The following is a 15,587-nucleotide window of genomic DNA, read 5'->3' as shown; positions in this document are numbered from 1 at the left end:
CAATCTTCTGAAATCTAATCGTAGTCTCTGAAAGTGTCCATTGACTGACAGCTTACCAACCTCAAGTGATTTATGAACATTTTCATTTTCATATGTAAAAACAATATGAACAAGTCAAGATGATTTTCACGGTACAGTACTGTGACTTCCGATAATAAGTTCTTAGCATTTGAAAATAAGACGCTCAGGAGAATATTAGAACTTTATTGGAGGGATAGGATATCAAATAACAGAACTAGAGAAGTACCGGGAGTGCAGCCGGTCGATGAGTGTGTTAGTTTCTCACGCTGGAAGTGGTTAGGCCACGTGTATAGAAGACAGGGAATAGTACAAGATGCACCAAGGTGGGTTGCCCTTGGTAGATGGGTCGAGGTAGGCCAAAGGAGACTTGGTTAAGGACAATGAGGCGGGAAACCAGTGTTCGGAAGATCTTGAGGAGTTAGCCCAGGACAGAATGTGGTGGCGTGAGTTCATCGAGGCCTTGTGCATCCCCGTGGATGCCACAGGGAATGATTGATTGATTGATTAAAAGATGACTGACGCAAAACCGTGTAGAGCATTTTTACGTCAAGTTTATTGCCGCTGCTCTTTCAGAGATCCCGTAAGGGGTTAGTGCCGTCAGTGCACCTCCTGCGGCGCAATGTAGGCATTACTTAAGGTTCTTTGCAGCGTGCCTTCGGCCCCTAGCTGCAACCTCTTTTATTCCTTTTACTGTACCTCCGTTCATATTCTCTTTCTTCCATCTTACTGTCCACCCTCTCCTAACAATTGATTCATAGCGCAACTGCTTTGAGGTTTTCCTCCTGTTACACCTTTCAAACTTTGGCACTGTCAATTTCCGATTCAGCGCTGATTGGCCTTAGTTGCCCCAGTGCTTCGCATGTATGCCTAAAATCTATAAATCAATCAACCTTTCAGGGAAGAACACTTCAAGGATGACTTCGAAAAGGGAATTTTGAAATACGGGTTTGCAATTACGGCAAAATACCCATTGTCAGCCTTCCTCTTAGGTTAATGGAGGATCGTATTTTGCGCTTAACGATCATATAATGATTTCCTGTCATTGTGGAGCACGATTCGAAATTGTCGTTTAGTCAAGGCTTTTGATAAAAGTCCACGGATACACTATACTTTTTTTTATCTTGTATATATTTAAGCGTCCTGTTTTACTATCTATTTGCATGTCGTGCGCGCGCTCGTAAGCGTATACGAGGTTGATCATATGATAAGCTGATTTTTGTCGTAGTTATTTGCCCGAATTATACGCGCTGTTATTGCTTTGGTGGGGGTCATGTCGGAATTTTATGAGTAGGTTATGTTTCGTCAGAAGTTCCAGACTGGAAATGTGGACTTTATTTTACTTGTTAGTTTTCTGTAAAAGAAAAATATTGTGCCGGCTTTGTCTGTCCGTCCGCACTTTTTCTGTCCGCCCTCAGATCTTAAAAACTACTGAGGCTAGAGGGTTGCAAATTGGTAAGTTGATCATCCACCCTCCAATCATCAAACACACCCAATTGCAGCCATCTAGCCTCAGTAGTTCTTATTTTATTTAAGGTTAATGTTAGCCATAATCGTGCATCTGGCAACTATATAGGACAGGCCACCACCGGGCCGTGATTAAAGTTTCACGGGCCGCGGCTCATACGTCATTATACCGAGACCACCGAAAGATAGATCTGTTTTCGTTGGCCTTGATTATACGCTGTACAGAAAACTCTATTGCGCCGAAATTTACTTTTTTTTTATACTTGACATTTACTGATATTGCTTGTTCTGCTTCTTTTACTCTACAAGATATTTACAGGAGCTAGTTATTCGTTTTGGTGAAAAGGTTTTGTATTCATGATAAACAGATATTTTTATTGTTGATTGCGAATGGGTCGCTGGCTGAAAAAAAAAGCATAATTTTTGTAAAATGATAATTTCCTTTACTTAACAGTGATAATGTGTGTGTGTGGCCTTGAAGTGTTTTTTATTTATGCAGGAAATCATTTGTAAGAATCAGAATAATCTGATTTTGCCACCCAGGTCTTAAACGGCCCGGGTAATTGTTGAGATAATTTGGGTACATCCTGTTTGAAACGTGTTTGGTGTGCATTCATGGTGAGCAGTTAAGATAAAGTTCTACCCGGAAGTCGCATTGTGTGAATTTTGCTTACAGTTGTCCTTTGGGAGGGTGTGTCAGGTTGTAGTTGGAAGGTCTGTGTACATTAGGATGCGCTGTAAACACCTGAGTGACAGCCTCCCGCAGGGGGATATTGTTTAGGCATTACGTAAGGTACTTTGCAGCGTCCCTTCACTCCCTAGCTGCAACCCCTTTCATTTCCTTTTACTGTACCTCCATTCATATTCTTTCTTCCATCTTACTTTCGACCTTATTCTAACGGTTGTTTCATAGTGCAACTGCGAGGTTTTCCTCCTTTTACACCTTTCAAACCTTTTACTATCAATGTCCCTTTCAGCGCTGAATGACCTGATAGGTCCCAGCGCTTGGCCTTTGGCCTAAATTGCATATAAAAATTGATATTCATCAGCCATTTAGGGGAGATTCTCTTAGCTGAGATTCTGTCGGAGAGTTTGCCAGCGTCCAGTCAGGAGATGATCACAGCATCCAGCTGGGAAATTCGACCAGCATCCAAGCAAGCTTCCTGAACAGCATTGCTGCTGCGGTGTCGCGGTGCTCAATCGCTGTCTTAAGTATCGCGGTTTTGCGAGTGATCCTGGATCATATGTTACGTGTTGCTTTTGCTGAGACAAATATACGTGTCATTAAGTTGGAGGTGTCGATCAGAGTGGAGACTGGAACTGTCACTTTCATCAAGTAAACACAGACTGTCGTCAAGTAAACACAGACTGTCTTTTTTCTGTACATGCGAGCTGATTCCATTGATGATTTCATAGGCTGGATATTGCAAAATATTGATTTCGTTGAATTCATGGGCTGGATATATATATATATATATATATATATATATATATATATATATATATATATATATATATTTTTCTTTCTTGGAATTTTGTGTTTTATATTTCGAGGTGTTCTTGAGAATATAGGTGCGTAGCGATGTGAATTGTCATGTTAGAAGGCTAATCAGTGAATATTTTCTCTGTTATTATTATTATTATTATTATTATTATATTATTATTATTATTATTATTATTATTATTATTATTATTATTATTATTATTATTATTGAATAGACAGCTGATCATGTAATTAAAAATTCCAGCAAATTCTCTCTATACTCATCCAACAAAATCAATGGCGTTCTCTCTCTCTCTCTCTCTCTCTCTCTCTCTCTCTCTCTCTCTCTCTCTCTCTCTCTCTCTCTCTCTCTCTATATATATATATATATATATATATATATATATATATATATATATATATATATATATATATATATATATATATATATATATATATATATATATATATATATATATATATATATATATATATATATATATATATATATCTATATATATAATGTATATATATATAGATAGATAGGTAGATAGATAGATAGATAGATAGATAGATAAATAGCGGCTTGATAAAGGTTAATTGGTTGCTACCAATCATTTTGAAGAGGTCAGAATGTTGCGTAGCCGTGGGCCTTCCTGGTTTTCCAAGATCATTGCAACTTGCTCTTTGTTATTTCTTCCCGGATTCTGCTGTTCCTTCCACTGTTAATAATAAACCCACTATTTTCCTTCTTTTTAACTAGTTTTTTTTTATATGGCAATTCAAGTGACAGACCGTGAAGAATCACTTTTTTTTTATTTTTCAAAAATTGAACGTTGTTTTTCTTTTTATTTTTACTACGTAATTGGCTGAAGGTGAGGTATTTTCTTATTATGACTGTGAGTTGTTGTTTTGTTGTTTTCCTGTAATTTACTTGTTGTGTCATCAGGAGGATGGATGGTAATTTTCTCTTCCGTGATTTGATGGCGGTTGTTAACCACGATAGATATCTTCGTTTATTTATTAATAATTTTTTTGCTTCGGTTCTATTTTATGTGTACGTTCTTAATAACTTCAGGTTTTCAGTAGCTTTTAGACCAAATTCTCTGCTTAAAGTTCTATCATTTTTTAATGTTTGATTAATCTTACTTTGTTTGAGTAACACTGTGACTGAATTCTTTCTGTAATTTCTACATTTTTATGTTTTTGTGATTTGTATTGTCGAGTATTTTAATGTTCATGTTTTTTAACTCATTTTTAATACCTTTATTTATATATGTATACAGTATATATATATTTCTATAGTTATTTAAACTCATTTTTAATACCATTGTTTATTTATGTATATATTTATTTTTAGTTATTTAAACTCATTTTAATGCCTTTATTCATTTATATATGTATATATTTATTTTTAGTTAAACTCATTTTAATGCCTTTATTTATTTATGTATATTGTATATTTAAATTTGATTTATTTTTATATGTATATATTTATATTAAATTATTTTAACTCGTTTTTAATAACTATTTATTTATTCATTCATTCATTCATTCATTCATTCATTCATTCATTTATATAATTATTTATATATTTATTATACTGTTTACCTGTTCAACTATCACTAAAATAATATCTGACACTTCTCCTTGCAGAGATTGAAAGGTGGCACCACGGCAGTTGTGGCTCTCGTCCGTGAGAAGCGGCTCGTGGTGGCGTGGCTGGGGGATTCTCAGGCCCTCCTCGTACGACGAAGGAACCCCGTCAGGATGGTGGAGCCCCACAAACCCGAACTACCGGTAAGGTCTTAGAACCCAAGGGCGGGGTTTTGTTATTGTTGTTTATAGTGTTTAGAGAAGATTGGGTTGTCGGTTCTGTGTGTGTGTGTGTGTGTGTGTGTGTGTGTTTTTTTTCCCGTTTCTGTTGTAATAGCTCATAATTTCTGTTTATTACTTTACTAGTGAGGTTTTTCATTAGAGAAATGAAAGTAATGTTTGTGAAGTAAATCAATTTTGGAATATTCTTTAGGTTATCAGTTTTCTTTTTGTGTGTGTGTTTGTGTTTTTTTTTTATTTATTTATTTATTTTGTCCGTCTCTGATGTAATAACGCTTAATTTCTGTTTATTACTTTACGAGTGAGATTTGAGATTTGTCGCTAGAAAAATTCGTAATCATGTATTCTGTACTTATTGATTATTTGATAACCGATTTCAAAATAAAGAATGGTTCCTGTTATATCTGAACGCCAGTTCTTTTGAGTGAGATTTACTTCCAGAAAAAATAAACATATTTTAATATTAAAGAAATAACATATTGGAATTCGTTTGTAGGGAGACTCGCCGTTGGGAAATCTCGGTAAATGATAGTGAACCAAGTAACCCCTTCAAAGTATTGAATGGTTCCTGTTATATCTGAACGCCACTTCTGTTGAGTGATATTTACTTTCAGGAACAATAAACATATTTGAATATTAAGTAAATACCATATTGGAATTCGTTTGTAGGGAGAATCTCCATTGGAAAATCTAAATAAACGGTAGTGTACTAAGTAACCTCTTCAAAATATTGAATGGTTCCTCTTATATCTGAAAGCCAGTTCTTTGCAGTGAGATTCACTTCCAGTAAAAATAAACATATTTTAATATTAAAGAAATAACATACTGGAATTCGTTTGTAGGGATACTCGCCATTGGAGAATCTAAATAAATGATAGTGAACAAAATAACCTCTTGGAAATCTTGTTGTCAAAAGCCTTGACTCCCCGCTCGTGTGACTGTCAACAGTCGAATTGTTATAGTGTAAGGATGTCTTTGTAGTTGCCGTTTTACCTTGGTCATTCGGCTCGTCTGAAGTCATCGGAAAGGAAAACCATTTTACTTCTGAAGGTCCCAGAGGTTTAGAAAAGTTGACGTAATTCAATATGCTCAGGATACGGATATATGTGGTCAATGTCAGGCTGAGACTTTACGTGAAAAGTCAGTCTCTCTCTCTCTCTCTCTCTCTCTCTCTCTCTCTCTCTCTCTCTCTCTCTCTCTCTCTCTCTCTCTCAAAAAGAAAAAAGTTTTAGCTCTTAAATTTGACTAACACGCAATGCTCGGGCAAAATTATTTTTTTCCAACTCCCTCTCCCAACCCACATTCTCTCTCTCTCTCTCTCTCTCTCTCTCTCTCTCTCTCTCTCTCTCTCTCTCTCTCTCTCTGTGACGGTCACTGTCGAATATGACGCTCAGACTAAAGTACTGATCAGAACGAGATTCACTCCGTAAAAAGAAACATGAGCGCGCGCAGACACGCGCAGCAAGTAAACGGAAGACCTGTGATGTCCTTCGCTTGATTCAAAGACACATGGAAACTTCTGTCATTTGGATTCATTGTTACACTCTTCGGGCCGTAAAGAAAATAAAGGAATTGAAAAATTTCTTGATAACAGTAAAATAGCAAACCTTGAATACTGGCATCAACAGTGAGGTCTGAGTTTGCAGACAGTAACTTGCAGTGGTATACTGCCCCCTAAAATGGAAGACTGCAGTATCTGCAAAGATAAAAACTGAGAAAAATGGTAGATAATTTTACTGCAGTTTTCCCTTCCCTTACTACTGATTTTGCAGATACTGCGAATGGAACCCCCTAAATACTCGTGGAAAGCATCGAAGAATCATTCTGAAACTGCAGTAACTTGTGTATTGGTGTTTCGCGAGCCCAGTAGGTGGCAGATCTCAGTTTCTAAAATTTTGCAGATACTGCAGTTTTCCATTTTTAGGCAGTATAGTAGCAGTACTTTTCGTTTACGTGGAATTTTGTAAACATTGGAGCGCCAGATATTAGTTGGTTCTTCAGCATCCAAAACCAAAGACAAGTGGTATGTTTCTGTGCCGTTTACGACTGAAATGGTCATGACAGTCAAAATTACAGTGCGATGGCAAAGAACATTTCAAGAAGCTTGACTTGCTATTGTGTTTCACTATTCTATTTAAATAAAGCTGAAGGCTCGTGGAGAGAGTATTCATTGCGTTCTGGTGTTTTTAGAAAGGAAAATTAAAATATTATTGTTGGGTAAAAGTAGTTGATGCTAACGTGTAATATATTACTTTGGTTTTAATAACGTTTCAGCTGTCGCTTTCTTACACTAGAATAGGGGAAATACACACACACACACACACACACACACACACACACACACATATATATAAATATATATATATATATATGCACTATTTGCCAAGTAAAATTGACTATAGGATACATGGATTTCATTAGTTTTATGTTTTTTAACGAAATGCTAACAAATGAACTAAGATGAACTTGTTGGGATGAATCAGCCTGAGAGAGAGAGAGAGAGAGAGAGAGAGAGAGAGAGAGAGAGAGAGAGAGAGAGAGAGAGAGAGAGACCTAGCTAACTACTATGTAAGGGGAGGTTCAGTTTTGTTACGCAAATTCCATTCTTTCTGGTGTTGGTGGTAATGATTACCAGAGTTACTCGTGCTGAAATGATTTCGTGGTATGAGCTCTCTCTCTCTCTCTCTCTCTCTCTCTCTCTCTCTCTCTCTCTCTCTCTCTCTCTCTAGAAGTGGAAGTGAAGATTCGTTTAATTTTCTGTAGTTTTTGCTTATTTGGCATAGTGACCTTGAAATTCTTGCAGTTATGATTCTCCCTTGATTCATTACAAGCTAAGAATTTTATGATACGTCGCTTCTGATTACTGAATCACGTTCCGACGAATCGTGGTTCTGGTTAGGTAACTGTGTCCTCTCATTGAATGTAAATAAAAAATAATAATAAAAAAAAAGGATTTGATATACCTGAGGCAGGTGCGATCACTCGGCCATAAAGTATCCTTCTGAAGGAGAATAGGATAAAGGCTCCATGTCCAAGAATCCTGAGGGCTTAAGGACGCTTGCGGAGGGAGAGGGCGTTTTATTAGTGGTTGTCCGCCCTCAGGGCGCACCTTTTGTTCCCTAATTACGGGTTGGAAGGAAGAATTGTCTATTATTATTCGCATTGGAATGTTGGATAGGGTTTGGGACTTTCTTCGTCAAATATTTTCTTCCAGCAGTGCATTAGTGAAGAGAGAGAGAGAGAGAGAGAGAGAGAGAGAGAGAGAGAGAGAGAGAGAGAGAAATTTTTCTATCTTCATCCCATTTTGTATAGCCCCTAAGTTAATTTCGTATCAGATGGTTTTAAATTGTATACGAAATAAAATTGTGTAAGTCTCGTATAGGAGAGAGAGAGAGAGAGATTTCGATCTTCACCCCATTTTGTATAATCCTATTTAATTCATTTCGTATGAAATAGATTTCAATTGTACGCAAAATTAAAATTATGCATAAGTCTGCTATGAGCTACATAACGAAACGGACGTGATTCATGGTACGAATGAAACAGTTATCTAAAAGATTTTTTCGCTTTGAAATAAATCCGTAAAGAAGATTATATAAGAAATACGAGGACAGTATATGTGAATAATTATACCCTAAGGGAAATTATTCAACTTCCATATGTACAGTAGCTTGGACATGTCCTTAGCAAGTAGTGTGTGAGGATAGTGTTTGATAGTGTCCATTTGAATATTTTGGTCACTTGAATTAGAAGACCCAGACATACTTCGAACTGTGAGAGTGGTGGGTTGAGACGAGTGGAGATTTGTAGAAGAGAAAGCACAGGAAAGACACGAGCGGCAGAATTTCACTAGAGGATCATTGCGCCACTCGAGGTAGGAGGCTGTGATGATGATGCATGTTGAAATGAGACGATCAAGTTGGTCTGTGCGGCGAATAGGTTAGTTTACCATAAAGAGAAACGTGGTGCTGGTCCGTTTTCTATAACGATTACAAGGGCTCCTTAAATTTTCCTAAGTTGTCTGATCGTCTGTGTCATGTGCTCCAGTTCAAATATTTTGTTGCGTTTGCTATTTCCATGGAAACATTGTGCAGAACCCCTAGCAGTTTAGTAAATTCTGCTTATACATATTATAATAATATACAAGTAAAAATTTACCAAAAGCTTCTCGACTGAAAAAGCTGTGTTGGATCAAAATGAACGAAAAGTTCGTGATTTTTATACATTAATGAAGATTACGTTTTATGCACACCGTATATTACACTTGGTAGGATAATTTTTCTAATTAATCCTATAAGCATTTTCACTCGCTTTTTTTATAGACGTTCAAGGATGTTCTCACATAGGGGAAAGGTGTTGGCCTAGTATAAATGATTTTGAAAATTTGTGAATAAAGGAATTGCATAAATGTTGCAACTCTGTTTTAGTAAAGTTGTTTTATTGATATTGGCTTGGCCAAGAACAACTTCGATATTGGTATTTTATCAGTTTAATGGTGTTATTTATTGTAATGGCCTTCTTGATTCTAGAAGGTTGATTGTCCAATTATTATTATTATTATTATTATTATTATTATTATTATTATTATTATTATTATTATTCAGAACATGAACCCTATTCATATGGTCCACAAGGGCCAGTGTGACTTGAAATTCAAGCTTCTAAAGAATATGGTGTTCATTAGCAATAAGTAACAGAAGGTAAGGCAGAATACAGAAAGAAATCAGCTATTAGAAAAAAGGAAAAATAAATTAGGAAGTTAATAAATAAATTGATAAAAATGCAAATGATTAAAATACATGGAGAATCGTTTTAGGGTAGTAATGCGCTGCTTGAACCTTTCAAGTTCCACTTGCATGACAACCTCAGGGAGACTGTTTCACAGTCCAACGGTGGGAGGAGGAATAAAGGACTTCGGGAATCGAGAAGTTGGACAGCGAGACTTTGTATTCAGAGCCCAAATATTTTCTTACAATTGTCCCTAGGTGCTTCCTTTTTTTTTTTTTTTTTTTTTTTTGACAAAAGTCTGGCCATCAGAAAAAGAAATTAGTAATACAAAACGTTCTGACTACTTCCTTTTAGCTGATCTAAAAAAATTTTGGTAAAAATTATTAACCAAAAACGCCCTCACTTGTAGTTTAGCGTAATATTTTTTTAAATTGTTGCAAGAGCCAAAAATGGCTGGTGTGTTTCATACATAAGAAAGCTGGTAGATACAGATGTAGGTTTCCATGCTAACAAAATTATCATGGTAATTTTCTTTAATTTATTATGTGAAAGCTGCATATTTCTACCCGTGACATCCTGCGTTGAACCCTTTCACATCGGTCGGAAAAACAGTTTTCCCCTCGGGCAGATATTTCAGGTATTTTTCATGGAGGGGGTTTGTCCACAGTGGCCTTGAAAGGAGAGAGAGAGAGAGAGAGAGAGAGAGAGAGAGAGAGAGAGAGAGAGAGAGAGAGAGAAACAGCCTTGGTTAAAAACATTTGGATATCATAGGAATTAAGCGCAGTCGGTGGTTAGTGCAGTACCGCGCGAAGAATCATTATTATAGGCATTCCCAAGGGTGATATGTTTGGACCTTGAACATTCCAAAATGAGAAAAGGCGTCGATCCTGGAAGGTCGGACTGGAAAGCATTTTGGAAGATATCTTAGGCATAATTGCATGTCTAGCGAGAAACACGCACACACACACAAACATTCCTATGGTTCTGTTTGTCCTTGAAACTAATGGTAAGATTCCCCTTCGCTGCGGCGGTACTAATTTGCAAGACGCTCTAATCGTTGTTGAGAGAAAGTGGAGATTTCAAAACTTGGCTTTAGTTTTTTATTTTTTTTTATCAGCTGGCGAAAATCGACAAATTAAGTGCAGTCGTGTTTACATTTTTAAGGTTAAGTTTTGTGGGTTGAAAGTTATGTATATTTGCACGTGTATATATATATATTTATTATATATATATAATTATATATATATTATATGTATATATTTGTGTTTATTTATATAGTACAGATTTATTTAACAGTAGACAGAGATCACAGTACTTGTAGTCTATAACTGCTGAAGTGAGGCTTAAACCCTATAAAGAACACTTACAGGTAATTCTATTTGCGTATTTATATATATATATATATATATATATATATATATATATATATATATGTATGTGTATGTGTGTGTGTTATTATGTTTTGCTTTAATAATTAACCTTTATACAAACATTTCAGGTCGAACGCGAACGAGTAGAGGAGATGGGCGGATGCGTCATCAATATCCAAGGCACCTGGAGAGTCCTTGGCCAACTGGCAGTCTCCAGGGCAATAGGTAAGTAGTGATGTGTCCTTTGGTTCCCTTTGCCCTGTCACACGCCCCCGGGTGATTGTGTGAGGGCGTCGTGAACCTAAAATTGTAATTTTTCTTTTATTTTTACACGGACTGTCATGTAATTGTTATGAATTACTGAATGGCTTTATGGGGTTCTTTTTAGTAATAAGAGCGTCGCGAGTGAATTGTTATATGTACCTTTCTTTTAACGACGTTTCATGTGATATGGTTCTCTCTCTCTCTCTCTCTCTCTCTCTCTCTCTCTCTCTCTCTCTCTCTCTCTCTCTCTCTCTCTCTCTCTCTCTCTCTACATATGCAGCATGAAATGATGTGCTGGATATTATTGAGTAAAGAGTCAATGTCATGCGAATAACCAGTGTAATTTGGAAATAAGGATTTGAACTCTCTCTCTCTCTCTCTCTCTCTCTCTCTCTCTCTCTCTCTCTCTCTCTCTCTCTCTCTCTCTCTCTCTCTCTCTCATTGCATTACTGTTACGCAAGAAAGCTGGATAAAAAAAGGAGAAAAAGTCCACCGACCGGAATAAGAGGTAAGCATGCGTATCATGTCAACCAGTTAGCGTGGAATTTTACAGTACCTATTTTTTATGTAACCTGAAGGTTGCGAGATGGAATCGGCCACACCGTTGATTGAACTCGTTGTACGTGATCGAAAAACTCATAGGCCGTTATTTTGGAAGGAATTACAGTAGTTTGTGATAAGATGGTTTGAAGTTGAAGAAATTGGTGGATTAGATCAGGATAAGGTTGGGATTAATTTGTAGTGGTCCATATAATTTTTTTGAATGCAGCCGTTAAAAATGTAGTTTGCGTGATATTCATGTTTATTGGTCTGTTTTTTGTAATCGTAATTGACCTATTAGAAAAATGTAATTTGTTTATTATTTATGTTTTTAATTGGTCTTTTTTCTTTGTAATGGTAATTGACCTCCTGCTTTGTTTGGGTCAAAGGTTAACTTCATAATGTAAAAATTATTTTCTGCTTAATAGCCTATAAATCTATGCTTTCTAATGTAAGAAATATGATTCACCATGATTATAGAAAGAGAGAGAGAGAGAGAAATTCAAATTCAGATCTTTATTTCCAGTTTATATTGGTTATTCTCATAAAATCAACATTAAAACGTTTACAAAAAATTCTTTAGTTCTTTACTCAGTAATATCCAGTACCTCATTTAATGTTGCATATGTAAAAGAGAGAGAGAGAGAGAGAGAGAGAGAGAGAGAGAGAGAGAGAGAGAGAGAGAGAGAGAGAGAGAGAGAGAGAGAGAGAGAGAGAGAGAGAGAGAGAGAGAGAGAGAGAGAGAGAGAGAGAGAGAATTATATCATATGAAATGCCTCAAAAAAAAAGAATTAACAGGCACATTAATTTTCAAGGGGTTATTTTGATTTTAATATTGATTACTGGTAATATTGTACAAACTCTGACATATAACAACTATAAGAACCATTTAAAGATACTACAAACCCCTCAGGTGCCGCCATTAATAAGGAATATTATTAACTCCTCCTCTTTTTGCCATGAATACACCTCCTCTTTTTGCCATGAATACACCTCCTCTTTTTGCCATGAATACACTATTTTTCTTGGTTATTTTCATTTTTAATTTTGATGAATGGTAATATTACACAACCATTTGACAACAACAAGAACCATGAATACATTAATTTTTTAATTTTTAATATTGATAAATGGTAATATTATACAACCATTTGACAACAACAATAACCATTTAAAGATACAGCAAAACCCTTCAGGTGTCGCCATTAACAGGAAATATTATTAACTCCTCCGTGTTTCCGCAGGCGATGCGGACTACAAACCCTATGTGTCGTCGGAGTGCGACATCAAGTCCCTGGAGATCGAGGGCGACGAGGACTTCCTCATCCTGGCCTGCGACGGCCTCTGGGACACCCTGTCTGCTGAAGACGCCGTCAACGTGGTCTACGCCTATCTCACGCACAATAACGGTAAGGCGTGGCTTTTTTTTCGTGTTTTTTTATTTTACTTTATTTGTTTTCCGTTTCTTTCACAAAGTCTTCTAAAAAAACTAATGGTTTGACCGGTCATGGTTCAGTCAATACCTGAATCTAGACATACCTGTACTTATTATTATATTATTATTATTATTATTATTATTATTATTATTATTATTATTATTATTATTATTATTATTATTATTGTTCAGAAGATGAACCCTATTCATATGGAACAAGCCCCCAAAGGTGGCCATCGACTTGAAATTCAAGCTTCCAAAGAATATTATTATTATTATTATTATTATTATTATTATTATTATTATTATTATTATTATTATTATTATTATTATTATTATTATTCAGAAGATTAATTCATATGAAGCAAGCCCCCTACGGAGGCCATAGACTTGAAATTCAAACTTCCAAAGAATATTATTATTATTATTATTATTATTATTATTATTATTATTATTATTATTATTATTATTATTCAGAAGATGAACCCTATTCATATGGAACAAGCCCACCACAAGAGCCATTGACTTGAAATTCAAGCTTCTAAAGAATATTATTATTATTATTATTATTATTATTATTATTATTATTATTATTATTATTATTATTATTATTATTATTATTATTCAGAAGATTAACCCAATTCATATGAAGCAAGCCCACCGCAGGGACCATTGACTTGAAATTCAAGCTTCCAAAGAATATGGTGTTCATTAGCAATCACAAAATCACCAAAATTATCCAAATAACTTCGTTATTAATTTCCTGCAACTTGTGGATATTTGAGTGTTCGTTAATTTTCATGGTCTTTCAAACTTCTTTAATTTTTAATGACAAAATTTTTAATAAATAGGAGAAATTCTAAATGCCAACGTTGCACTATTAAATTTCCGGATTACTCACACACCCCCCATATTCATGAAACCCAAGTAATCGCATTATGGTTGAGAAAACTCGAACGCTCTCGAAAGAGGTGTATAAATCCGTCGTGACCAAGCTCGCTTATGTGGTATTATAGGGAAGAAAAGTATATACGTCCTCAGGAGGAGATTGTAGAAATCCATTGGCGTATTATATTTCATTTTTCCAAGATGATATTGCGGTATTTATATATTCATCTTTTCTCACGCTTCATTTTGAGTCAGGTCAGACAGTAATTCGGATATTTTTCAAATGGTGGCAACAGTATTAAAATTTTTATTATAATATTTTATGTAATAGAAAGACCCGTGTCTTTGATGAGTGGTTATGCAGTTTTTGCAAGCAAAATTAAAGATCAATACTGTATAATAAGAATGGAATACAAATTTGTGTCATAAATAAACAGTACAAGTAATACTAGGCATTTTTGTATCGAAAAAATCGAAATACAATATTACCATCAGCCGTGATAGAAAGTATATCTTGTCGTGAACGCCTTTATCTGAGTAATATTTTTTAATTTAAATATGATGTAACATCGGATTTGAATGTTAAATAAAATAACTACAGGAACTGGTCCAGTTTATTGGGAGACTATTTAAGTCAGTCTCCCATTAACTTATTCGGTTATTTTTTGATGTAGAAAACGTAATTCAAATAGATTGTAAGGGTGACTTAAAGACTTAAGGCATCAAAAAGACATATTTCTATTGATAATTATGGCTTTGAAACTATTTAAGGGAAGTATTCTAAAGTATATCAGGTTTGCAGTTATTAAATTTAAACTTTCTGACCATATATTGCAGTTTATTTAAACATTATTAGACGCGTTCATTACGTTTTCTGTCTTGTGCTTCAGTGTCGTTAAAGAGAACGAACTGTATCTAAGAATATGGTACACTAAAATAATCTTAAAAGTGGGTATTTAGATAAAAACGCGTGGTTTTTATGTACAAGTTGTATTCTTAGAAAACTACTGGGTAAAACTGAAGACTACCACCGCTCCCCTCTAGTTTTGGTAGCTACCAGTTTACATGCAAATTGGGCGCCGTGGGAATGACCGTAAAAAAAAAGCAAAAGGTAGTCAGTACCATAGACATTAACAAAAAACAAACATAAACAAAAACTTAAACGATAGCTGGTAAATATTCCGCTCGGCGACTGGCAGGAACCAGGCCGCGTTAGAAGTCTAAAGTTTTAATAAGTAGTGTTGCATAAATAGAGGGTTAAAATGGACAATTTTTTCTTCTACTTGATAGCCAGTATTTTTTCCTCAGTCAGAACTTCTCTGACTATCCTGGCGATGTTAGGAAGAAATATTAATGATGTAACTGATTTTGTTTTCGAAATCACAAAAACATGACCGTAATTTTGTTAAGGTGAGAGGAATTAAAAAAAAATGCTATTGTAAATGTTTTTATTGTTATTGTTCAGACAAATAAAATGTGTCATTCCCTGTTCATTCCTTATTTTAGGAAAAATACAAATTTTATTTTTAATTTATTTTACAAGAAATTGTGTTTTATT

At 35.2% G+C, this 15,587-nt stretch overlaps 1 protein-coding gene across 2 annotated transcripts in view; it reads left to right on the top strand.

Annotated features, from left to right (window-relative positions):
- The window catches only part of LOC136825801 (uncharacterized), a 682,034-nt gene that overhangs the window by 465,282 nt on the left and 201,165 nt on the right, over positions 1-15,587 (top strand). For both annotated transcript variants that reach the window (XM_067082714.1, XM_067082715.1), the window contains 3 exons: positions 4,625-4,768; positions 11,031-11,127; positions 12,951-13,115. In XM_067082714.1, coding sequence (XP_066938815.1) covers positions 4,625-4,768; positions 11,031-11,127; positions 12,951-13,115 — 406 coding nt within the window. The remainder of the gene's footprint in view (positions 1-4,624; positions 4,769-11,030; positions 11,128-12,950; positions 13,116-15,587) is intronic.

Source organism: Macrobrachium rosenbergii, chromosome 39 (genome assembly GCF_040412425.1).
Source record: "Macrobrachium rosenbergii isolate ZJJX-2024 chromosome 39, ASM4041242v1, whole genome shotgun sequence".
NCBI classification, from domain to species: Eukaryota; Metazoa; Arthropoda; class Malacostraca; order Decapoda; family Palaemonidae; genus Macrobrachium; species Macrobrachium rosenbergii.
The sequence above is the reverse complement of the archived record's forward strand: the minus strand, read 5'-3'. Positions and strand labels throughout refer to the sequence as shown.